Here is a 27,785-nt window from a genome sequence, read left to right on the forward strand (position 1 = left end):
ATCGACCAATATTTTTCGTATGTAGCCGATTCAATAGACAGCAGTAACAGGCGTCGGTAGCCCAAGGGATTAGACGTGCGGCTGTGAAGTGAGGGGAATGTGTTCGAGCCTGAGTGGGTGCCAGAAATGGGCCTTGTTTTTTGTCCCAAAAATGGTGAATCTTGTTTTTCATCCACTACTGTGTTTCCTTCTTGCTCCCTTCTTTATTTTCCTTCTTATCGATTCTTCTATATCTAATATATTAAATGTACGTCGCACTTGAACGCAACGGTTAACAACGCTCCTATCTTCACATGTTTTAACGATCCTTAAACATGCAGCCTATACAACCATGCATAAGTGCCTGATCTGTAAATGTTTTTTTGCTCATTAAGCATACGGCTCAGCAAAAACAAGCGAGACAAAAAGCCATCGAGCAATTTTCGTATGTAGCCACAACAAATAGACAACAGTAACAGGCGTCGGTAGTGCAAGGGATAAGACTTGTGGCTGTGCAGCGAGGTGCATGGGTTGGAGACCGAGTCGGTGCGAAAAAAGGGCTCTTTTTTGTCTCAAAAAGGGTGAATCTTGTTTTTCATCCACTACTGTGTTTCTTTCTTGCTCCCTTCTTTAATTCCCTTCTTATTCATTCTTCTATATCTAATATATTAAATGTAAGTCGCACTTGAACGCAATGGTTAACAACGCTCCTATCTTCACATGTTTTAGCAATTCTTTAACATGCAGCCTACACGGCCATGCTTAAGTGACTGATCTGCAAATGTTTTTTTGCTCTTTAAGCACACAGCTTAGAAAAAACAAGCGAGACTGAAAGCTATCGACCAATATTTTTCGTATGTAGCCAATTCTAGAGCCAGCAGTAACAGGTGTCGGTAGCTCAAGGGATTAGACCTGTGGCTGTGAAGCGAGGGGCATGGGTTCGAGCCTGAGTCGGTGCCAGAAATGGCCTGTTTTTTGTGTCATAAATGTTGAATCTTGTTTTTCATCCACTACTGTTATTCCTTCTTGCTCCCTTCTTTATTTCCCTTCTTATTGATTCTTCTATATCTAATATATTAAATGTAAGTCGCATTTGAACGCAATGGTCAACAACGCTCCTGTCTTCAAATGTTTTAGCGATCCTTTAACATGCAGCCTACACGACCATACTTAAGTGCCTGATCTGTAAATGTTTTTTCGCTCATTAGGCATACGGCTTAGCCAAAACAAGCGAGACAAAAAGCCATCGACCAATATTCGTATGTAGCCACTACGGATAGAAAACAGCAACAGGCGTCGTTAGTGTTCACATGTTTTAACGATCCTTAAGAATGCAGCCCACACAATCATGCCTAAGAGCCTGCTCTGCAAATGTTTTTTTTCAAGCCCAAGTAGGGGAGGAAAAGGATGTATAATATGCTCGGAAATAAATTTGGGACTTGGTTATAGAAGCTCGTTTTACGCAAATTCATTGCGCTCCTTTAACATAGCGCACCTTAATCACAGCAAAGCCAAAATTGTCGCTTAACCAAAAGTTGCTGTTAAATAAGGTAATGGACGCCAAAAATACTCGTCGGTAGCCTAAGAGGTAAGAGCTGTGGCTGTTAAACGAGGGACAAGGGTTCGAACCCGAGTTGCCACGAAAAAATCCTATGTTCTTTTAAACCTGTTCGGATATGATTTTGTGATGCTTATGCGGGCCTGCTAGTATATATATAAAATTTTGGGGTCGCTGTATTGTATTGGTATAGCAGATTTAAGCAAAATACAATTTTTTCATAATTTATCCTACCAAAGATTCATTTCTTCGTTAAATATCACAATAAGTCAATGCTCAAAGCTTTGACAACCATCGAGATCAATTCAATAGTAGGAAATAATTTTTAAAGATTTTTTGTTAAAAAATGAATTTTTTTTAGAAAGTGACTGAAAAGCAGTGTTGTATAGTTTTTCAGCGTATATATTTTGGATCTGATATGCTTCGTGTTTTTAATATTGATTATCGCAGTATCTGATGTGAATGTTTTCAAAAATGGCACTTTTTCTGATATACTGTAGTTCTGATTTTCTCAAGCAACATGATTTGTTTTAAAATCTTCGGTACCTAAAGAAAGAATTTTTGTTCCGACCCCTCTTGAGGGGGGTGGGGGGGACTATAAACACAACTGGGTTTTTGGCCGACCGTTATATTCATTGTGGAGAGTTGTGAGCGGTATCATTAAAAAGCCCATGAGATTATGGAATTGAAAAGATTTTTTGAATTTCGTTTTCTAAAGCGAGTTATCGTGGTTTAAATTTTTGTGGATATTAGACCGATTTGCGTCAATTTCATTCACATTTCCGGAATTTATATCTAAAATTTAGTCATTTTTGTAAAAAATGTGAAAATTGATAACAATAATGTTGTTGATTTGATTATCAAAGACAAAAAAAAGTATTGTTGACTATTTTGATTACATTTTTTGGCTAAAATTTTGCGTACATGTTTCATAATTCAGCCTTTTTCATCAAATATTGCAGGAAATAATTTTCTTTGGTCCGCTTTAATTAAATTTGCTTGAAGTACTTATCCAAAAACCACTAACACAATCTTTGTGAACTCCAACGGGGCTAGTCCTACTTCAACTTTCACTGGGAGATGTCTGTATTTAAAATTTGGATGTTTATTGGTAACTTATCTCGATGATTATCAAAAACGCAGCATTTGTTTTTGATTTTTTACTAAAAAATTATCTATGTCTATAACTATCGAAAAATTTAGTTTGCCTTATGGACGAACAGCCTTAGTAGGGCTAGTTTTGTACTAGTCTTGTACTGTTATAAACAAAAATAATTCGGATAGTAATCAGGCGGTCTTTTTTAATAAAAATGATCTTTTTTATGTTAGGTTACAGGTCTAAGTGGCTTTCTAAGCAGTTCCAAAATAATGTATCTATTTTGTTAGTCGAAAACTTGTGGTCATTTTGACTTTTGTTTATTTAAAACAAGAGTTTTTTGAAATTTACCACTATTTTTCTCTTAATTTGTTGAACTTGCAGCTTAGTGTCAGCAAAGAAAAAATGCTTCTTCTTTCTACTGAATTCCAATTTAATCTATTTTGCAGTTTTACACTCTAAGTTATGATTTTCTAGCTTTGTTACTACCAGATTTCACATTTTTTTTATTTTTAGGAATTTGCCAATTTTGCACGCCTTGTTCTCGTTTTTTTAAATGTGACATCAACGACAGTTCAAATAACACATTATATGCGTTCAAATAACAGCTATTGAGCTGATAAAAATTAAGGGTTCAAAAAACACATTCTAACTTAGCTTTTTGTTTTTGTGTGTGTGTGTTTTTGTTCCCTTGTCTGGTTGTTTAAAGATCACATTTGAAATTATTGGGTTTGACAGAGGGCGCTAGTGTACATAATCTTAAGTTGTTTGAAGAATTTTTTTGACACTACTGGCTTCGACACGGAATTTTCGGGAAAAAAAAGTAAATTAACATTTGAATTTTGTCTATATATGACGTTGTTTTTTAAATGTAAGACATATTCTGAATAATTACAGATTACAAGGGCTTCCTACATATTTCCTTTTGTAGCTAATGGCTTTCATGACTTTGAAAATAATAGTTTTCGAAAAACGCAAAAGTTGTTCTTATTTTTACCACTCTATCGCGTTTTTGTCGACATTTTACCTAGTCTTTTTAATGAGGGGTATCTGAACCTAGAATAACTCCACACTATTGGCATTCGAAGAAGGCGCAATCGAATTTATCTTGAAGAGCAGAAAATGGCTGTACGGCTTGGACAGCGTTTTCTCACAAATTTTATTTGAATTCTTGTTTGTTGTCTATTATTTGTTCTTTTCGTAACCGCAAGAAAAATTGAGTAAAGACAGGTCATTTTGCCCTCCTATATAGGCATCGGTTATTATAAAACCTTTGCATAATTTCAGATGATATCTAATGGTTTTCCTTACTTTGAAATTATTTGCTTTTAAAGATATGAGCGAATTTTTTAACTTTGCTGTTTTTTTGTCTAATTGTAACCGGGCCTTATCATGGACTGGTCCCATATCTTTTCTAGTAAGATACAAGTTATTGTGTTAATTTTCAGTTTTACACTATCTTCACTTTGTTATTGATATTTTTTTTTAAAATGGACATAAAGTTTTGGATGTAATTAATGTTTGTTGTTGTCGTTTGATTTTGTTGTTATTCTTGTCTCGCTTTCTTAATGGCAGATCTCATCAATCTAATGCGGCATTTTTTACTCCACTGAATTATTTTTGTTGGAGGTGATTTTTTTTGTTGATACGCATTTTTTTTTCTTTTTTTCTATCTGTCCTCATGTGGATGAGCGGGGTCGGAGTTTAATTTGCGAACGCACATTACCAAGCCTCCTTGTTTATAATATGCTTACTGTCGATATGTCGATAATCGTTTTTCTAGTTATAAAACTAGCAACACCTGCCATTTTTGAAACTTTTGTAAAGAAAACTTCTACAAACACCTGTGAACTGTAGACTATGATAAGTCGATATCTCATCCAGATCTTTTGCGAAAGCATTTAGAGGAAATATTCCTTAACTTAAGAAAGATGCCACTATAATACAGACTAGAAATTTTTTTCCGAAGATCAGTTTATACATCACTGGGTCCGTAAAGTATCGACTTTCTCGTTGTCAATATAATCTGTATTGATCGTCTCTTGTGAAGTAAAATTAGAAGTTTGTCGTTGAACTCTATCCACAATATGAAACTGTTGAAAGTTGATAGAGTCCAAACTTGCTGCTAAGACGCAGACTTCATGGCGCGATGTAGTTCATATATTATTCCGTGTTTGTATCATCTGGTACGTACTTCAATACAGTTGATATCAAGCAGAGAAATCAAAGCGAGCTGACACATATCCGACCTTTGTGACCAGTCTTTACTGTATCACTAGTCCAGCTATAGTCCGTATGTTTCGAAAGATTGATCACAGTTTCAAAATTTAGTATTGGTTTATGTAGTTATCTTAACATTATCGGCAAAACAGTTGTTTAATGGGTGTTTTTGTATGCTGTACGTCAGGAATTTCAGCTGAGATTTAGTAGAGTGGCTTTAAATAATCCCGAATTCTGGTTTGCAACTTATTCGATTTCTTAATACTTCTGTATCATTGCGGAAAGACTTCTAATATTTTTGACAGACCTGCAAGGCTTGTATTGACCCAAGGAGCATATTTTTCCGATATAGTTTGTTAATCTGGATTGAGTTTACATTTGAGGACGTGACCTCTTTTTTGGGTATTTATGTACATGGACGAGCTAGAATTTCACTACATTTGTATCCCGGTGGGAGCTACAAAAGCTCGAATCGTTTTAAACTCTTATAACTTTAGCCACGACTAAGTATCCCGGCTGCTTAAATTAACTACTTTAAAAAATTAAATACAGCGTTTCAAAATAGCGAGTTTTTGCTTGCTTTCGTTATAATTTTTTCTTGCTTATTTTTCATAGGGTTTCGTCTGTCATTCCAAGCAGCTCGTTTCATCTTTTCGAGTGGTTTCATTAGGGTTGATTCAGTTTATCTTCACTTTACCAAATGTCGGAATCGGCCTGCAATCCGAAGCAACATGGTAATCTTGCCAAGCTTTAGCGAAAATCCTAAAAAAACTTGGCATAATTTCTGAATGTCAGTTAACGGTACTATGAAAAGTGGCAGTTTACAACTTGTGTATATGAGAGACGTGGTTTGCAGGGATGCGCCTAGTTCCAGCAGGTCCTCTCTGGCCACCAGTGTCATATACGAGATGCTGGAACTAGATCCAGAGATGTTCAACATCACAATCCAGCCGGAGATAGACACTACTCGGGATCTTTTGACAGAACTCAAAGGTTATGGTAATTAAATAGAAGGAAATTCAAAAGCATGTAATTTCTGCTGATGTTTTCAGTCATCCACGTAAAAGAAAACGAGATCAGAGACCAAGTTGAGCTTAAAGACCAAAGCGATTTCGCAAAAGTTATTACAAAGTAGCTTGGTAAAAGTGCTGATTGGGTGGTGCATATATTTTGAGTAAAAAGTTTGACTCCTAATTATCAAATCTTAGGAACATATAAAGGTTAATTTAAAAAGCTTTTTATTATCTTCGGAGCGTTTTTTCTAAACTGCCGGCTTAATAACCACGATGCGATAGCTCTTATCGTCAATATACTTCGTACATTTTTTTCTAGTTCGGCGTTTGCGTCCTTTTACTTGATATGATGTAACCGAAACCCTCAAAGTGGGAATTCATTACTCAGTCCTTTTCGGAATCTGTTCATGAATTCTCAATTTGCGTGTCTGACCGCGTTGGCTCCTCTGGTCATTATTACTGCTGGACTTCTTGATTACCAGAAATTCACTGTTGTGAGTTTCAATCACAAAAGGGCATAGCAATTTGGCTAAAACAAAATCAATTGTTTTAGAATAACTGCTCTTCTGCAGAAAAAGTTGCGACTGTCTATAGATTGCGAATTCCCATAAATGTCAAAAGTTGAGATTGTCTTTGGAACATTTTTGTTCCTAAATAGATAACTGCGTTGAAAAAGCAAATGATTGCGTTGCACATGTATACTGACTGTTTTCTTCATGATGCCAAGCTAAAACGATGATAGAAGTAAATAAAAATACATGAAAAAGAACACAAAAACACAGTCGGAAGACTCCGGTTCCGACTCGAAGTAAATATTCACTTCGGCCTCAGCTGACTACTCACTAAACGAAATGAAATTTTACTCAATTATAGAATTATATATTATTTTGAAACAAAAACAGTAAATAATAACTTGAGAAAAGCCAAATCTGCTAAAAAATAACTGAAAAGTTGCAACCCTCAAACAATTATTGGCAAACGAATTTGGCAATAAAAATAGTTTGCATGCAAGGAACGCCTACCAGTTAATGCAAAAATAAACATCAGAAACGGTGCATGCAGAGAAAATTGAGAAACAAAAAGAAAACAACAAATTATTATTTTTTTAAAATTAAAAGTTTGTGCCATTGATTTCAGTGAAAAATGCCCTGTACAACCTTTAAGTGTAACTTTTCATTAACAGTATCTATGGAATAGCTCTCGAGTGAATATTGAACAAGAATAACTGCTGTTGCGAGAAGCTCAAAATAAACAGAAATAGGCAAAAATATCCAAAACGACTATTACAACTAAGTTCGACCAATAAAGTGTCCAACAGTGCAAAATTGGGAAAACAGATCAAAATTGCAGCTCGAAGTGTAAAATTTGATTCAGATGATCAAAAAAGTTTTCAAACATAACATTACTAGTTAAAATAACTGAGACGGACACTTGGCTGAGAAAATTAGAGTTACAACTAAAAAACGCTTTGAAAAAGCTGCGCCTGATCAAAATATATTGCTCGTCACATTTTTTCTCACATTTTCTAGATCACTCGTAAAAGGGCTGCATGAACAAAAATCACTTTATTTTTCGCTATGTTGTTGACTATCGCTGAGCAGATTGACCTAAACACTTGTTTTCACGTGCGGCTTTTGACTTTGCATCCTGTGATAAGAGAAGTCACCGACAAGTCACTCCTCTTCGAGTCATAAAAATGAATTACAGACGCCCCTGTGTGCACTTGTGATAGAATAATCTTTACAAATTTTTAAACAGTCTTGAAACATTTTAAATGAAACGGGTCATACCTTTTGGTACTAACTTGCCATTGTTCATAAAGAACACGATTATCAGCTAGTTTTAAATTCATAGACATTCTTGACTTCTTTTGATTTTGAATACTCGGTTGTGACTAATTTTACTTTTTTATTCGTTTGGACTTTCTGTTCACTCTTACACGTCAGCATGTTATTGTCTTATTTTTAGATATATACGTTGAAAAAACACACGAACTTGTGCAAGCAGTACTGTACAGTCTAACCTCACTGTCAGAGACGAAAAACAACACAACAAAGTTATTGTTGAGAAAAAGACAACAGCAGCAACAGCAGCAGTTGTGGTGTGAACATAGCTCACAGTTCACGTGTTCATCAGCCAATAGTACGATCAGATACGACGCGACACCGGATGTTGACACTGAAGGATCGGAAGACGGCATTTTAGGTACGCTTCAAAGCTTATTGAAAGTTTTACCATATTGGGAAATATGGTGCAATTCAGTTAACATTCGCAAAAGTCGACAATACTTCAAGTGTCTGCACTCGAAGTCTTTTGGCACACCCATTTTTCATCATTGGAATGGTGTTGAACATAAGCAAAAATAAGCATACCATTTTTGTGGCCTGCAATTCAAAGTCGACAGAAACCATCGAAAATTTCTATTAGTTTTCGAAAGTAATTTCGAAAAGGAGTCAAGCATTTTTTCAACTTCATAACTTTGCGAACTTTGCAAATTGGTGACTTCACACAAAACGTCCTTACTTACAGTCAGCTTTGCCCTTAGTCTTAAGCCAGTTCTTTTCTCAGCTTTGTCCAAATTTTTGCCATGTTCTCAATATCCACAATTTTTGACGACCTTTTAGACGGTGCCGAAGCTTTCGCTGCAAATCTGAGTCGAGATACGACTTTAAAACTTTCTCGCAGTGCAGTTACCACTGACCATGAACAGCACCTAGTGGACTGCGAACCTGTGGTTCCCACATCGCCAGGAGCTGCGAACATCATCAACTCTCAACAATCCTTGCCTCAGGACAGGTCAAATCATGACACACAATCTGCTCTCCAGAAAAGCGTGACTTCTGCAATTGACCTTGACTTAGTTTACACTCAAGTGGAAGCTGCCCTGAGCACTGAAAGTGAGCAACTGATAGAGCAATTGAAGACAATGGAGGCGAGTATCTCTGAACTGAGGGCTGCTCTGGAGAGGAAAGAGAAAGAATTGAAGGACAAATCAGAGAAATTTCAGATTGAAAGAAAGACCATGAGTGAAACATGTGACAGACTAGGACAGGTAATAACCTTCTTCATAATGCCAAAATTTGTGTTACTGATTTTAACCTTTCTCTCGCTTTGAGCAAAAGGTCACAATTTTTTTTCTGAGATAAATCTGGTGAAAAAAGGTCAAATTACAGTTCCTGTATTATCCTTCTCCTTTTTGAATCTATATAATTGGTTTGAAAGATAGAAGTCTGAGAAATTAAACAATATTTTTTGCTAATCACAGTATTTAAGACAGCAAACCCTGAAAAAAGCTAACTAATGAAGAGCATTAGAAGCTTTAGACGAAACAGCAGCTTGGTTAGAGAATGAAAAACTTCATTTAAACCTGGAAAAAAATCAATTTATTTCAAAAAACATTCAGAGGTTATTAAGGAAGATATTCAGAATAGCCCGACTCATTCATCCAAGTGAAGTTTTTTATAAAGATTTGAATGAAAAAGACTTCTATAATTAACAGTGATTTAATTTTTTTGGCAATGAGATATCAACATCAACATATAGTCAGAAACGAGAAAATTTAATGAGTAGTGACCGCATGTTTCTTGAAAATAGCATTATCAGCAAAGTTCGAAAACAAAACCATTCAACATTTTTTGAATTGCCCAATGACAGGGTTTAGAAGTCTAGAGAAAAACAACTAAAAAATTTGCTGATGAGCTTTTCCCCCTTTTTATCTACTCCAAATTTTATTAGTATAATGATCAGTACAAAAAACTATTTAAAGCAATCAACAAAGTAGGCTTCCCCATTACTAGCATTAATTTTGCCCCAAATTGTAGCTTACCAAATATCAGTTTATTTTTCTAAAGTTTATAATTGACTCTGTTAATGTACGGAAAATTATCTTCCTTGATTTTGTGTTCAAGTGTTCATCTGACGCTATTGATAACTAATACCCCAGGTATTTTTTCTCAAATTGCCTTCTTTCTCATCAAGTATAGAGAAGCAGGCATATATTGGAACCTAGTGCCTTTTGTATAATTTTTTTTTCACGCGATATATTTAAGCTTTAGCTGCACAAAAACATCCGACTTGGTTGAAATAAAATTCTTAAAATGAGCCAAGACAATGTCTCTGAAGTAGAGCTCTGACTGCACCGGTAAATGAAGCAGTGAAAATTAACGATGACTTCTGGGAATGCGCACTGGCGAGCAACGAAACTCAAGAAATCCTAGAATTTTAAAAATTTCCAGGTGAAACACACTCTTCAATTAAATTGCAAAGGAATACACATCCCATGATCCAGCAACAAACTCTGCTCAAAGCAGGATTTAAAATAGAATGTGCTGTTTGAAGTCCCGTAAACGCACTTTCAAACCAGTTGTGGTAAAATCAAATGAAGAAAGCATTCAAAACTCAGTAAATAGCCTTATTCCAACAATCATGGAAACTATTCGCAGCAAACTTAGAGTGACGGTTGAAGAGATAGTTGAGAGAAAAGAGAAGAAACTGAGATCAGATTTACACTATGAGCTAGATTGCTGGATATACGAACTTTATTAGAAACTGAAATTCTCGAGACATACAATAGAAGAGAAAATTTTAAAATTATTGGTTTGCAGTAAGAACATCATGAATCTTATGAGGGAACTGAAAATGTGATCAAAGAGCTGGCTTCTGAATTGAACATTCCAATTCAAGAAAGAGTCATGTCATTTGCTTTGCACATCGGTTATCATGAAAAGTGCCGGCAAACCTGTAATTTTCATTTCCGGGAATTTTGAAATGCACGAATTTTTGAAGACTTGAGTGAAGCGCGTCTGATTTATAGTTGATTAAAGTTGATTAATTTGATCTAAGAAATGAAAGAGAGTAATATTTTCTACAAATGGAAACTTGATGCAGGAAATTCAAGGGATTCTATGAAGCCTGAGTTAGCCTTGATCATAATTTTGGGTCAATGTTGGCTTGTTTCCGGATTGGATGCTAACCTAAAAAACAAATTAAAACAACAATATTTGCGAAATCAATCAGAGGGAGCTAACAAAAGAAAAGCAGAAAAGCGAGCAAACTGTTTTTTACAACCTTGTATAGAAACCTTGTATAGAAAAGACAACAATTTTTTGAATGACCGAATTGTCAACATGTTGTACTTAGTTTAACAGAAGGATAACTTACTGACAAAGGCGAACATGGTTGCTTGCTTATTGCAGGATAGACGATTTTCCTTGCCCAAAGTGTGATTTTACAGGGTTGGAGTAATTATAAAATGCAAAAAGTTGCTATAATTTTAACAAATGTGTAACAAATTTCGAAGAACCGCTCCTTGTTGACATAATATAAAGTTTTACCATTTCAGTTTAGTCGTTATTTACAGTACAGCGAGAACAAGTAAAATCGATTGGTGTTTAGAAAACAACCACTCAGGGGATCAACCAATGAGCGTTTGTAGTTTACAATTCTCGACTTAACCTCAAAAACTGAAGAACTCAAAACTATTCAAAATTCATTGGAGCAAACTCTTTTTATATGGAACTCCTTATAGCACGAGTGAAATTGCTTTCAAAAACATGCCTGGACAGTTTATTTATTAATATTTATTTAGCGAAAACGTGGAAGTGCTTGAACATCATGGTATTGCTGATCATAAGCCGGTTTAATAAAATTCTTTCAACAAATTTGAACATGAGAATATGTGAACTTTTTTTCGTGATATTAGGTTTACAAGAAGCCATAGTTTTGTACTTCACTATGAAAAATTGCTGCTTCAAAATACACAAGCTGATGAATATCTCATGTACCAAATTAATTGTTCTTGCCCGTTTGGTTTATTGGAAGGTTAAAGATTTTACAAACCAAGCGAAACAAGGAACACTCAATATAGAAAAGAGAAAGAGAAAACACGAAACTACTTCAACCACTTAATGAGTTGAAAGCGAAGACTTGAAATTCCCCTGATAGTCCGCTTTTGAGCTCATGCTTTGACAAAAATGAACCAACAGATAGAGATAATGCAAATCTTTTCAATAGTTTTTCTTTACTATTGGATACAACATTAGTAAACACCTAACAGAGTCCAAATTCGCTAATTTTTCATCACTACAATTTTTTTTAATCAAACAACTTGGTCCGAAATGTTAGAAATTGTGGTGCAGCTTGACCCCAAATTGTCGTCAGGCGATGATCTAATAATTAATTTTCTAATTAGTCTCTGTGGAATTGATAATTAAACACTTAGTCTTCGTGGTCCATTTTTCAATTCAGAGAGGAATTTTTCCTTTAAAAAAGCAAAAACAAGTTTTTCCTCTATTTGAATAAGATTGCAGGCTAAAAGAGAAAAAACTATCGCTCAATTTTGCTTCTAAATTCCCGGAGTAAAATTTATGTGCGTGTCGTTTTTCAATAGAATTTATCATTACTTCAATATTATGAGCTTCTGAAGCAATTAACTGCGAGATATCTGACTTTACAAACTTGAAAATTACAGACAGGTGAATAAATAAATTGACTAAAATCATATTTGGAAAATAGATATTAGAGAGTCGAATTAAATGGAATATCATCAACGTGGATTGATATTAACCACGGAACACCTCAAGAACAATTTTAGGACTTTTATTGCTACTCATTTATATCAATGACATGCTAAACGTCTGTAACGGTGTTAACCTTACTCTTTCAAATATTGCTGATGATTCAATTATTGAGTCCATAGGGTAAAATACCAGAAAAATTGAATCGGAAGTTGGTGCAATCAATGATTGGCTGGAAAAGAAAGGAAGAAATTAGTCCAAGACGTAGAAAAAACAGTTCAGATGAATCTGAAGTCACTATCCGCAGATACGACATTTTACATGAACTCCAGTGAATTTTCCCGTGAAACCAGTGTGCATTTACTTAGGATTAAAATTAGATTAAAAAACTGATTGAAGTCGAATACTGACTATGTGAAAGAAAGACTCAGTGAACAATGTTGAATCGTTTGTCGGCTAAAACACTGTATACAGCAGAAAAAACGGTTAGATTTTTTTTGTTAAAGTTGCTCTTATTTTGCTGTAAAACCTTTAAAACCTAGATGAAAATCAGAAAGTTACTGCGCCTGCAAAAGGATGACTAGTCAATCTCAGGATCGTCTTAAGAGTAATATTTTTTCCTCGGCTGATCTTAGCCTTAATTTCTTTGGAAGTCAATATCAATTTTTACTCCAATGATTTGATAGTTCAAGATGCACTGAATTTTAATGTAATTGTTGCTCTGTTTATACTCCATTATCTATGTTGGGTGGTTGATGTTGGTTTTTAGTTAAGGTCAGCTGAAATAGCTGATCCGACTGATCACTTTATCTGTCTTCGCGTGTTCTTGATTTGTATCACAATAACGAAATTCTTTCTTTCTCTCTTTGTATTAGTTTTTTAAATTTTTTGAATAACATCTAACACATTGAAGCACATCTAACAAGAGACACAGATCTTTCACCCAATGGTGCCCACTTCCGTGCCGTTTGATTCTGACCTTTGCTCTTTTTTGAATTGTTGTTAAGATTTGAGTTTAATGTTATGGTAGCAGCTTAAAACAATTTATGTAAAATATTTACTCTGAAACAAAATTCTTTTGACCGACTCTTTGTCTGACGCTTCTGACCCGGGGGGAGGATTTTCCCGGAAAATAACGGGGAAAAGAGTGTAGAGAGTGTAAAAATAAAAAAATTACCCCTTATTTCTCCGCTTAATTAGCGGTGTAAGACTGTAATTTTAAGAGTGTAATTTTAAAAAATAAGAGTGTAAAATCCAATAATAATTCCACCTTCAATTTTCTTTTACACTTTTAGTTTTACACCTTTAAATTATTTTTACACTTTTAATATTCCACCTTTAAATTATTTTTACACTCTTCCACTCTTAATTTCAAAATTACACTCTTGATAATTACACTCTTACACCGCTAATTAAGCGGAGAAATAGGGGTGTAATTTTTTTATTTTTACACTCTTTACACTCTTTTCCCGGGTCCTTATAATTGGAATAAAAATGTATTTATTTTATTTTTACACTCTTCCACTCTCAATTTTTGATTACACTTTTAATAATTACACTCTTACACCACTATTACACTCTTTACACTCTTTTCCCCGTTATTATTCGGGAAGATCTTCCTACAGCTGAAAATTAACATTTTTAATAAATTTTGAGAGCTGAATTAGGTTAAATACTGTCGGAAAAAATCTACAGTTGAATTAACAAACAACTCTTTGAGATTTTCCAGTATGTTCTGGGTGTGTTTCCCTCCTCCTTCTCTCAACCGGGCTGGGGGCCGGCTACGGCGGAGTTACAAACAAACAACTATAGGAGATTTTGAGCAGAGCATTCGGTAAAAAAAAAAAACCGGGCTCAAACTCCATCTCCAAACAAAATAATACAAATTAAATAAAATAACAGCAGAAATTTAAACACTATACATAAATCATCAAAAAGATACATAGAAATGCATACAGATCCGATAAAATTTAAATATTTTTTAAAATAAAGTCAGCGAAAACGTCGAAATTTCCGTGTGAGATATCTACTTTTTTGTAGGGCAGTTAGGCGAACCATTCTTTTTGCATTACAACCTACATACTACTGGTAGTCTGGAATATTGCTTTGGTTCGCTTTCAACAACTCTAAGATCCGACCAAATTTAACTAATTTCTAAAATTTAATAAGCGAAAACGTCGAAATTTCCGTGTGAGATATCTACTTTTTTTGTAGGGCAGTTAGGCGAACCATTCTTTTTGCACTACAACCTACATACTACTGGTAGTCTGGAATATTAATTTGGTTCGCTTTCAACAACTCTAAGATCCGACCAAATTTAACTAATTTCTAAAATTTAATAAGCGAAAAAGTCAAAATTTCCGTGTGAGATATCAACTTTTTTGTAGGGCAGTTAGGCGAACCATTCTTTTCGCACTACAACCTACATACTACTGGGAGTATGGGATATCAATTTGGTTTGCTTTGAACAACTCCTTGACCCAATGAAAAAGACCTATTTTTAAAATTCGTTATTTGCGAAATTCTCAAATTTCCGTATGAAATACTAACTTTTTTCCTAGGCAAGCTATACCAAAACTTCTTTTTGTTTTACAATCTAGTTATCCATGGGATACTCGATACCGAGTTTGGTTCGATTTGAACAACTCCTTGACCCGACGAAAAAGACGTATTTTCAAATATACTTATTCAAAATTATTCGGAAATAATAGCAAATTTCCGTATGAGATACTAACTTTTTTCCTAGGCAAGCTATACCAAAACTTCTTTTTGTTTTACAATCTAGTTACCCATGGGATACTCGATACCGAGTTTGGTTCGCTTTGAACAACTCCTTGACCCAATGAAAAAGACCTATTTTTAAAATTCGTTATTTGCGAAATTCGCAAATTTCCGTGAGAAATACTAACTTTTTTCCTAGGCAAGCTATACCAAAACTTCTTTTTGTTTTACAATCTATTTACCCATGGAATACTCGATACCGAGTTTGGTTCGCTTTGAACAACTCCTTGACCCAATGAAAAAGACCTATTTTTAAAATTCGTTATTTGCGAAATTCGCAAATTTCCGTATGAATTACTAACTTTTTTCCTAGGCAAGCTATACCAAAAATTCTTTTTGTTTTACAATCTAACTACCCATGGGATACTCGATACCGAGTTTGGTTAGATTTGGACAACTCCTTGACCCGACGAAAAAGACCTATTTTTAAAATTCGTTATTTGCGAAATTCGCAAACTTCCGTATGAATTACTAACTTTTTTCCTAGGCAAGCTATACCAAAACTTCTTTTTGTTTTACAATCTAGTTATCCATGGGATACTCGATACCGAGTTTGGTTCGATTTGAACAACTCCTTGACCCGACGAAAAAGACGTATTTTCAAATATACTTATTCAAAATTATTCGGAAATAATAGCAAATTTCCGTATGAGATACTAACTTTTTTCCTAGGCAAGCTATACCAAAACTTCTTTTTGTTTTACAATCTAGTTACCCATGGGATACTCGATACCGAGTTTGGTTTGCTTTGAACAACTCCTTGACCCAATGAAAAAGACCTATTTTTAAAATTCGTTATTTGCGAAATTCGCAAATTTCCGTGAGAAATACTAACTTTTTTCCTAGGCAAGCTATACCAAAACTTCTTTTTGTTTTACAATCTATTTACCCATGGAATACTCGATACCGAGTTTGGTTCGCTTTGAACAACTCCTTGACCCAATGAAAAAGACCTATTTTTAAAATTCGTTATTTGCGAAATTCGCAAATTTCCGTATGAATTACTAACTTTTTTCCTAGGCAAGCTATACCAAAAATTCTTTTTGTTTTACAATCTAACTACCCATGGGATACTCGATACCGAGTTTGGTTAGATTTGGACAACTCCTTGACCCGACGAAAAAGACCTATTTTTAAAATTCGTTATTTGCGAAATTCGCAAACTTCCGTATGAAATACTAACTTTTTTCCTAGGCAAGCTATAGCAAAAATTCTTTTTGTTTTACAATCTAATTACCCATGGGATACTCGGTACCGAGTTTGGTTAGATTTGGACAAGTCCTTGACCCAATGAAAAAGACCTATTTTTAAAATTCATTATTTGCGAAATTCGCAAATTTCCGTATGAAAAACTAACTTTTTTCCTAGGCAAGCTATACCAAAAATTCTTTTTGTTTTACAATCTAGTTACCCATGGGATACTCAATACCGAGTTTGGTTAGATTTGGACAACTCCTTGACCCGATAAAATTTAACTATTTTTTAAAATAAAGTCAGCGAAAACGTCGAAATTTCCGTGTGAGATATCTACTTTTTTTGTAGGGCAGTTAGGCGAACCATTCTTTTTGCACTACAACCTACATACTACTGGTAGTCTGGAATATTAATTTGGTTCGCTTTCAACAACTCTAAGATCCGACCAAATTTAACTATTTTCTAAAATTTAATAAGCGAAAACGTCGAAATTTCCGTGTGAGATATCTACTTTTTTGTAGGGCAGTTAGGCAAACCATTCTTTTTGCACTACAACCTACATACTACTGGTAGTCTGGGATAACAATTTGGTTCACTTTCAACAAGTCCTTGACCCAATGAAAAAGACCTATTTTTAAAAATTATTTAAAATTAATTATTCGAATTAATCGGAAATTTCCGTATGAAATATTAACTTTTTTCCTAGGCAAGCTATACCAAAAATTCTTTTTGTTTTACAATCTAGTTACCCATGGGATACTCAATACCGAGTTTGGTTAAATTTGGACAACTCCTTGACCCGATAAAATTAAACTATATTTTAAAATAAAGTCAGCGAAAACGTCGAAATTTCCGTGTGAGATATCTACTTTTTTTGTAGGGCAGTTAGGCGAACCATTCTTTTTGCACTACAACCTACATACTACTGGTAGTCTGGAATATTAATTTGGTTCGCTTTCAACAACTCTAAGATCCGACCAATTTTAACTAATTTCTAAAATTTAATAAGCGAAAACGTCGAAATTTCCGTGTGAGATGTCTACTTTTTTTGTAGGGCAGTTAGGTAAACCATTCTTTTTGCACTACAACCCACATACTACTGGTAGTCTGGGATAACAATTTGGTTCGCTTTCAACAACTCCTTGACCCAATGAAAAAGACCTTTTTTCAAAATTCGTTATTTGCGAAATTCGCAAACTTCCGTATGAAATACTAACTTTTTTCCTAGGCAAGCTATACCAAAAATTCTTTTTGTTTTACAATCTAATTACCCATGGGATACTCGATACCGAGTTTGGTTAGATTTGGACAACTCCTTGACCCGACGAAAAAGACCTATTTTTAAAATTCGTTATTTGCGAAATTCGCAAACTTCCGTATGAAATACTAACTTTTTTCCTAGGCAAGCTATACCAAAAATTCTTTTTGTTTTACAATCTAATTACCCATGGGATACTCGATTCCGAGTTTGGTTAGATTTGGACAAGTCCTTGACCCAATGAAAAAGACCTATTTTTAAAATTAATTATTCGAATTAATCGCAAATTTCCGTACGAAAAACTAACTTTTTTTCTACGCAAGCTATAGTAAAAACTCTTTTTGTTTGACACTCTATATAAACAGGGGATACTCCATACTAAGTTTGGATTGATTTCAACAATTTTTTGACCTAATCAAAACGACCTATTTTTAAAAGTTATGTAAAATTAATTATTCGAATTAATCGCAAATTTCCGTACGAAAATCTAACTTTTTTCCTAGCCAAGCTATACCAAAAATTCTTTTTGTTTTACAATTTAGTTACCCATGGGATACTCGATATCGAGTTTGGTTAGATTTGGACAAGTCCTTGACCCAATGAAAAAGACCTATTTTTAAAATCAATTATTCGAATTAATCGCAAATTTCCGTACGAAAAACTAACTTTTTTTCTACGCAAGCTATAAACTTCTTTTTATTTTAGGCTCAAGGTACATATGGGATACTCCATACCGGGATTGGTTTGATTTGGACAACTCCTTGACCCGATGAAAGGACCTATTTTTAAAATTCGTCATTCGCGAAATTCGCAAGTTTACAATCCGACCGAAAATTTTGAACCAGACCGAAGAGAAACCAAAAATCGACCGCACGCCAACTACGTCCCCAACATGAGGTGCACAAAAAAATCCCAGCGGGGGGAAACCAACTAACCGGCGTCTCAACGGGGCAGGGGGGGGTGCACCTCATGCGGGCCCGAGGCCCTCACCTTAGAATAATAGTAAGACTGAAATAGACTTTTTTCCTAGGCAAACTATAGCATAAATTCTTTTTGTTTTACAATTTAGGTACCCATGGAATACTCAATACCGAGTTTGGTTCGATTTGGACAACTCCTGCTTGACCCGATAAAATTTAACTATTTTTTAAAATAAAGTCAGCGAAAAAGTCGAAATTTCCGTGTGAGATATCTACTTTTTTGTAGGGCAGTTAGGCGAACCATTCTTTTCGCACAACAACCTACATACTACTGGTAGTCTCGGATATCCATTTGGTTCACTTTGAACAGTTCCTTGAACCATTAAAAACTTTTAAAGTCTAAGTTTTAACAAAATAATGATCGAAGTCTAGATTCAATAACGTCTAATTCAATATCAATCTGACATAACGGAGGAATACTTTTGCACTAAATGGCAACTAAACCATTAACATCGATTCAATCTATAAAGAAATTAAACAATTTGCTCTAGCAGAGTTTTACGAAAAATACTGAAGGAGAATTTTAGGAAAATTACAGAGTTTTAGGAAAACTACAAAGAATTCTGGATTGCTTCAAGTCTAATTCAACCTTAATCGTGCTCGAAATGGGTGAGCACATTAATAAAGTAAAGGTTGTTGAGAAAAGGGAAGAGAATAAGTTTGTTGTTTATTGAACAGCACTTGAAAACTCGAACTTCGGTCGACTTTTCTACACGATAGCCAAGAGGCTTAAGTTTGTTGTCTTGTCCGTGAAACTCAGTTGACGACAGATCTAACGCAAGCTTGTCAAGAATGTTGTAGAGCTGAACAGCACACAAAATCACCGACTCTTTCTCAAGGAACAACAAAATCTGGCCGACAAAAATTTCGTTCTCCTCAGAAAGTGAAACAAAACTGTTTGCCTCAGATCTTGTATACAATTGGCTGTCCAGGTAGAATTTTCCTCGGTGTCTGCAAAACAAACGAGCCTCGGGAAATTGCTTTTGAAAATTTGAGAGCACATTGTTTCGCTTCATTGAGAAATCGTCTTTAAAGCCGCTTGATTTACCCCACAAAGCTTCAAGGAATCCGGTAAGATTATCGTTCTTCACCTCCATGCTATCGAACTGTCTATTGCGAATATATCGCTTTACTATAAGGCTGCAGGTATTAACAGTGCCACTTAAAGTCTTTATGAGGTGATTATTGGCACTTTCAAACATAGTTGCAGACGTCCACAAGGGCCCGAAGAATTTGCACTGCCATGCTAGATGTCGGAGCAGATGGAAATTAATTGAGTCGAATTTCTTTAAAGGATAGCGGATGGACATGTTGTAGCAGAAAGCTTCTAACAGGTAACCACTAAGCTTGGCCTCGTCAACACTTTCGTACATAGAGCGGAGTGCGAAGATTAAGTATTTGAGATTTTGTAAATTGGATTCATGCGCCGAAGAATTTTCTGGAAAATTTTGGAACACTATTGGGGCAAAATACAGCAAAAAAGTTTTGAGTTCGTTGGCTTTGAAGTGCTCACGGGATCGCAATGACCTGACTGATCGCTTGAATTCGGTGGGCAAAATAACTTGTTTTGTTGCGTCATCAATTTTCTGTACCTCATCGTTGCTCAGTTGCTCAGAAAAAAAGTTGATAATGTCATTTGCAACTCCTTTAAGGCACTGGTGCATTGTGTCAACGGGACAGGTTAATGGAAGATTAGGAATAACTTTAAATAAATATGATCGCCCCTTAACTCCGAGTGTATCAATCTCTGGGTCCTTCTCCTTTCTAGCTTTTCTTTCTTCAACACTCCCACTCTCAAACTGCCTTACTAGGTACTCGTGCATCCCAGGATCACGCATTGTGAACGATTGATTATTTGGATACGATCGACCGCCTGGATATCTTTGAACACCTCGCATGGTACACAAGCCGCATCCATAATATCCATTAAATTTTTTCATTTGCAGGACATCGTGCTTGCACACAAGATCCAGTATTACAAAAACAGTTTGAAATTTCAGCTCGTAGTCAACCCCATTCACTTTAATTTTCCTGTCTTTTGATACTTCAGACAGATAGTGCTTAAATATGGAATCCCAATCTATACTTCCTTTGCCATACCACAACGAACATAGATGGATGTTATCAAAGGAAGAACGCAATTTCGGTGGCAAGTCAGCCAGAGCTACCCAAACAGGATAGGCTGAGCAATCACTAGACTCTTGCACCCTAACTCCATCCGTATTGAGGATAAGTTTCACATTAAGCGCATTTCCATCAAAAATGGCTGTGAGCTTTAGATCTGTTTTCGTATCAGGATTAGCATAAGCTAAAATTTCTGTTATGTATTTTTCAACATTTTCTTGAAGTTTATCAGCAAAACTCAAGAAAATTACTTCTCCCGTGCCGTTAGTTTCTGTCCCTGCAATGTATCGCTCTGTTAATTTGTTCGTTTCATTTTTAATGTAATTTGGGGCTGGTAAAATGTCTCGCGGGTGAACAATTTTATGCCATGTCAGGAGGTCAAATAAGGCTTTGTCAGGCAAACAATGTCGCGCAGCAATTCCATACAATCCCATTGATGCGTTATGAGCAGTAACATTCGTGTTACAACTCAAGGGGTCTTGCGAGAACACAAACTGGTCTTCCTCGGTTTCAGATTCTTTGCTTGAGTCTTCGTCGGACTCCGATTTAGAAACTGAAGATGCATCTTCACAAGAAGCATCTTCAGGCTCATTTTCAATGCTATCTGGAGTTGCATGATCTGTGGTATTCATCTCATTTTCGTCAAGCACACTTTCCAACTCTGAGGACTGACTGGAATCTACCTGATGGATAAATGTCCGTATTTGTCGACTCGCTGTATCGACTAATTGTCTTTTCACTTTCCTTTTTCTCTGGGTTAAAATTCCTCTTTTTCTCTCCACTTCCAGCAGGTTAGGGGTTCTAGCACTTGATTGACTTGCTGAATATTGTGTCTGGAAACTTTCGTTTTGAGTTGAACTTTGGAACAAATCAATTGGTGTAGCCGGTAACTCGGTGCATTTCGGAGAAGGGCTTGCAACTGGGGGCGTAAAAGACTCCTGAGGATTTCCCGGGGAAACAATATGTTTATCTTTATGTGGACGTCTACACTTCAGTCGACCGTCTTTGAAGTAGTTTGAACCATAACTTACAGTGATTTCTTCAAAGGGCTGTATCGAGCTAATTACTTTAAGAAAAACGCATTTATTATGCTGAAGCAAGGGGCTGGTGTAACCGAGGAAGAATTGAGTATTAGGCGAGCATGAGTGATTGGCGAAACGAATTGGGCCAAGCAAAACCAACTCATCGGTATCCAACTCACCACGCATAACCGAGAGATCTGACATTTCATCTTGAAGCTCGCAAGGGACGTTTTTGACCAGACCCACAGGAAAAGGTCTAAGGGGTTCGATCGATGGCTTGAGAACTCTCCCTGTGTGATTAAATAACCCGAAGCCACCAAAATTGTCTGGTAGGATCTTGAAACCGGCTGCAACAGACTGCTGATAAAGTTCTTTCAAATTACCATAGGTTTTCGCAAGATTTTTGTCATACTGAAGACGCTTTTCAAACTCATCGAAACTATTCAAAGGCAGCATTGACTCGGGAGATACATTGAAGTCTTTAAGCAGCTGACGAACAACTTGACCATCCGTAATCACTAACTCTTCGCAACTTATCATCACACTGGAAAAGCTTGGACAAGATTTGAAAACGAGTTGCTTTAAAAAAAACTTAAGCTCAAAACTGAGTCAGATAAAAAAACCTCTCATTAATCGAACATTGCCTTACATAAAGTGCCTCACCAAGTCTAATTTAATCTTGTCAGCGTAAAACTCTTTAGGAAAGGTGAAGACGAGCTAAATGAACTTGGAGAAAAATGAACTGCAAGGGTAAATTTCTTAGTCTGCAATTATGCAATGAAACAAAGTTCGCAAATCTCAAAATCAATTTTAAAATTACTGCATAAGCTATAAATTAACGTACAAAGTTGTATAAAAAACGTAAATAAAGACTGAGACCGAGCGAGAATTAATTAGTTTATCTTATCGAAACAGAACGAATGAACTCGAAGGGTAATTTTCTAAGTTAAATCTGGAATTTCTGCAATTAATCAATGAATGAAAATAAAATGTTTAGTTGTTTGCGCTGGCATTCTTTTTGCGGCAGTCTTTGCCGTACTGATTCGCAGCCTTCCTTGCTTCTTCACACGCTAGCTTTGGGGTGTCAAGATACTTCTGCCTCTCCACTTCTGAACGAAAAAAACTGCTGAGTGAACTTTATTAATCATGCTTTTTCAAAACTTTTCAAATAGTTACGTGGCTTTTTTCAATTTCAAAATTTAGCGACTTATAATGAACGTTAAGGGGAAATCTTAAAAAAGGAAAAAACAAGTTGTCTACAAGAACTAATTAATTACAAAAAATCTTGTGAAATTTTTCAAGAAGGTTTTCCGGAGCTTCTGTTCGGCCGTCAGCTTCTTGTCGTCTGGGTGCAAGGATGAAGTTACCACGATCGCTTTCCTCAAATAACTTATCGAACAGTGCTCTGGCAAGTTTCCCAACATCGGTTCCCGCGTAAATGGACATTAAATCCTCGTCCTCATGCAGAACTACTTCAGTGCCTCTGGCTCGCGAAGGATGTTCGTCCACACTCCGGAAACCGTGGACGTCCAACAAACGCAGTTCTTTCAACTCGATAGTCTGAACAAAAATGATGTTACCTAGGTTAATGCAAGGTCTATTGTCAAAGCACGATAAATCTACTAGATAGGGTGAAGTGAAATAAAACAATCCTTCGCATGGAGTAAACTTGCATAGACCAAACTTACTTTCTGCTCAATTCGGGAGCACAGATTTGTTCGTCTCGTCTCATCTCTCTTTTTCTGTTCTTCGAAGGCCTTTCTCAGCTCATTCATTTCTAGAGCATGCTGATCTAGAAATTCTGCGAGGAGCGGGCAATCTGGTCCACAGTAATTGTCTTCTGCAACACTGCCTGCACTGTTACCAGGGAGAGCGGCAGATGGGCAGGCTTGAGACAAAGCAACTACTTCTTGTTCCTACAGGCAAAGAGTCATCAGATCGGACATTTCCCTAATTGAACTAGGATAGTTAGCCAGTACACCATGCAAAATGTTAAGTATTTTTTGGCCTAAAACGTTTGTTTTTCTCCATTGAAAAAATTACCTGGTCACAAGTGTTGCTTTGTACGACAGCTGGTTGCTGACTGGCACTCGACTTCGATTTCTTTGAAGGCTGTCCACTCTCTTTTCCGAGACTTAACTCCGCGCTCGTCATTATTGGAGGACGAGAAGAACTCAGGAAGTCAACTTCAACCATTGGAGCTTTCGATGATGTGAGCACTTTCTTTCTCAAGTCCTCTCATTAATCGAACATTGCCTTACATAAAGTGCCTCACCAAGTCTAATTTAATCTTGTCAGCGTAAAACTCTTTAGGAAAGGTGAAGACGAGCTAAATGAACTTGGAGAAAAATGAACTGCAAGGGTAGATTTCTTAGTCTGCAATTATGCAATGAAACAAAGTTCGCAAATCTCAAAATCAATTTTAAAATTACTGCATAAGCTATAAATTAACGTACAAAGTTGTATAAAAAAACGTAAATAAAGACTGAGACCGAGCGAGAATTAATTAGTTTATCTTATCGAAACAGAACGAATGAACTCGAAGGGTAATTTTCTAAGTTAAATCTGGAATTTCTGCAATTAATCAATGAATCAAAATAAAATGTTTAGTTGTTTGCGCTGGCATTCTTTTTGCGACAGTCTTTGCCGTACTGATTCGCAGCCTTCCTTGCTTCTTCACACGCTAGCTTTGGGGTGTCAAGATACTTCTGCCTCACCACTTCTGAACGAAAAAAACTGCTGAATGAACTTTATTAATCATGCTTTTTCAAAACTTTTCAAATAGTTACGTGGCTTTTTTCAATTTCAAAATTTAGCGACTTATAATGAACGTTAAGGGGAAATCTTAAAAAAGGAAAAAACAAGTTGTCTACAAGAACTAATTAATTACAAAAAATCTTGTGAAATTTTTCAAGAAGGTTTTCCGGAGCTTCTGTTCGGCCGTCAGCTTCTTATCGTCTGGGTGCAAGGATGAAGTTACCACGATTGCTTTCCTCAAATAACTTATCGAACAGTGCTCTGGCAAGTTTCCCAACATCGGTTCCCGCGTAAATGGACATTAAATCCTCGTCCTCATGCAGAACTACTTCAGTGCCTCTGGCTCGCGAAGGATGTTCGTCCACACTCCGGAAACCGTGGACGTCCAACAAACGCAGTTCTTTCAACTCGATAGTCTGAACAAAAATGATGTTACCTAGGTTAATGCAAGGTCTATTGTCAAAGCACGATAAATCTACTAGATAGGGTGAAGTGAAATAAAACAATCCTTCGCATGGAGTAAACTTGCATAGACCAAACTTACTTTCTGCTCAAATCGGGAGCACAGATTTGTTCGTCGCGTCTCATCTCTCTTTTTCTGTTCTTCAAAGGCCTTTCTCAGCTCATTCATTTCTAGAGCATGCTGATCTAGAAATTCTGCGAGGAGCGGGCAATCTGGTCCACAGTCATTGTCTTCTGCAACACTGCCTGCACTGTTACCAGGGAGAGCGGCAGATGGGCAGGGTTGAGACAAAGCAACTACTTCTTGTTCCTACAGGAAAAGAGTCATCAGATCGGACATTTCCCTAATTGAACTAGGATAGTTAGCCAGTACACCATGCAAAATGTTAAGTATTTTTTGGCCTAAAACGTTTGTTTTTCTCCATTGAAAAAATTACCTGGTCACAAGTGTTGCTTTGTACGACAGCTGGTTGCTGACTGGCACTCGACTTCGATATCTTTGAAGGCTGTCCACTCTCTTTTCCGAGACTTAACTCCGCGCTCGTCATTATTGGAGGACGAGAAGAACTCAGGAAGTCAACTTCAACCATTGGAGCTTTCGATGATGTGAGCACTTTCTTTCTCAAGTGCGATGGCCGTTTTCCTTCTTCAAGCTCTGCCTTGTAATGTGCCATCTCCTGTTCCACTTTCTTCGCAGGACCTTTTGTGAGCAAGCGACAGGGGTACTCGTTATCCTTTATCTTCAGATCGTAGCACTCTCCCTCAATCATGCTTAGCTTTTGAGATGCCTTGAGTTTTGAGGGCCACTTTGTACTACTTAAACTCAAAAGCATGAGTTCCTTGTCAACAAACAACCAGGCCATATTACTCGACAAGAGGTGAGCTTTGACCGCGTTTTCCCTTTCAGCTTCAGAATCCGTATTGAAGCTTTTTTTCGCTTGATCATGACGAGTTCTTTTCATTTTCAACAATCTGAAAAAACTCAGCTAAATTACGAGACTGAAAATAAACTTCTTGAAATAATAACAAGCTCTAACAATTCTCTAACCTTTTCATGAAAACTAAGTACTGAAAAGCTAGACTTAAGAAATCATTGTAATTGTAATTAATTGAAACAAATTGGAAAAAGAGCACCTTGTAAAGAAAACTGAGTTACGTGGCTTTTTTCAATTTCAAAATTTAGCGACTTATAATGAACGTTAAGGGGAAATCTTAAAAAAGGAAAAAACAAGTTGTCTACAAGAACTAATTAATTACAAAAAATCTTGTGAAATTTTTCAAGAAGGTTTTCCGGAGCTTCTGTTCGGCCGTCAGCTTCTTTTCGTCTGGGTGCAAGGATGAAGTTACCACGATCGCTTTCCTCAAATAACTTATCGAACAGTGCTCTGGCAAGTTTCCCAACATCGGTTCCCGCGTAAATGGACATTAAATCCTCGTCCTCATGCAGAACTACTTCACTGCCTCTGGCTCGCGAAGGATGTTCGTCCACACTCCGGAAACCGTGGACGTCCAACAAACGCAGTTCTCTCAACTCGATAGTCTGAACAAAAATGATGTTACCTAGGTTAATGCAAGGTCTATTGTCAAAGCACGATAAATCTACTAGATAGGGTGAAGTGAAATAAAACAATCCTTCGCATGGAGTAAACTTGCATAGACCAAACTTACTTTCTGCTCAAATCGGGAGCACAGATTTGTTCGTCGCGTCTCATCTCTCTTTTTCTGTTCTTCAAAGGCCTTTCTCAGCTCATTCATTTCTAGAGCATGCTGATCTAGAAATTCTGCGAGGAGCGGGCAATCTGGTCCACAGTCATTGTCTTCTGCAACACTGCCTGCACTGTTACCAGGGAGAGCGGCAGATGGGCAGGGTTGAGACAAAGCAACTACTTCTTGTTCCTACAGGCAAAGAGTCATCAGATCGGACATTTCCCTAATTGAACTAGGATAGTTAGCCAGTACACCATGCAAAATGTTAAGTATTTTTTGGCCTAAAACGTTTGTTTTTCTCCATTGAAAAAATTACCTGGTCACAAGTGTTGCTTTGTACGACAGCTGGTTGCTGACTGGCACTCGACTTCGATATCTTTGAAGGCTGTCCACTCTCTTTTCCGAGACTTAACTCCGCGCTCGTCATTATTGGAGGACGAGAAGAACTCAGGAAGTCAACTTCAACCATTGGAGCTTTCGATGATGTGAGCACTTTCTTTCTCAAGTGCGATGGCCGTTTTCCTTCTTCAAGCTCTGCCTTGTAATGTGCCATCTCCTGTTCCACTTTCTTCGCAGGACCTTTTGTGAGCAAGCGACAGGGGTACTCGTTATCCTTTATCTTCAGATCGTAGCACTCTCCCTCAATCATGCTTAGCTTTTGAGATGCCTTGAGTTTTGAGGGCCACTTTGTACTACTTAAACTCAAAAGCATGAGTTCCTTGTCAACAAACAACCAGGCCATATTACTCGACAAGAGGTGAGCTTTGACCGCGTTTTCCCTTTCAGCTTCAGAATCCGTATTGAAGCTTTTTTTCGCTTGATCATGACGAGTTCTTTTCATTTTCAACAATCTGAAAAAACTCAGCTAAATTACGAGACTGAAAATAAACTTCTTGAAATAATAACAAGCTCTAACAATTCTCTAACCTTTTCATGAAAACTAAGTACTGAAAAGCTAGACTTAAGAAATCATTGTAATTGTAATTAATTGAAACAAATTGGAAAAAGAGCACCTTGTAAAGAAAACTGAGTTACGTGGCTTTTTTCAATTTCAAAATTTAGCGACTTATAATGAACGTTAAGGGGAAATCTTAAAAAAGGAAAAAACAAGTTGTCTAC

General features: G+C 36.4%; 2 protein-coding genes across 2 annotated transcripts in view; both read left to right on the plus strand.

The window, feature by feature from the left end:
- Positions 1–27,785, plus strand: part of LOC142341558 (late histone H2A.1-like) — a 305,796-nt gene that overhangs the window by 73,808 nt on the left and 204,203 nt on the right. The window lies entirely within an intron of this gene.
- Positions 1–27,785, plus strand: part of LOC142341552 (uncharacterized) — a 90,266-nt gene that overhangs the window by 25,514 nt on the left and 36,967 nt on the right. Inside the window, exons 4-6 of the mRNA XM_075392575.1 lie at positions 5,710–5,846; positions 7,835–8,071; positions 8,491–8,918. Of these exons, the coding sequence (XP_075248690.1) occupies positions 5,710–5,846; positions 7,835–8,071; positions 8,491–8,918 (802 nt within the window). The remainder of the gene's footprint in view (positions 1–5,709; positions 5,847–7,834; positions 8,072–8,490; positions 8,919–27,785) is intronic.

The sequence above is a fragment of the Convolutriloba macropyga genome, chromosome 6 (assembly GCF_964194025.1).
Source record: "Convolutriloba macropyga chromosome 6, txConMacr16.3, whole genome shotgun sequence".
NCBI classification, from domain to species: domain Eukaryota; kingdom Metazoa; phylum Xenacoelomorpha; order Acoela; family Convolutidae; genus Convolutriloba; species Convolutriloba macropyga.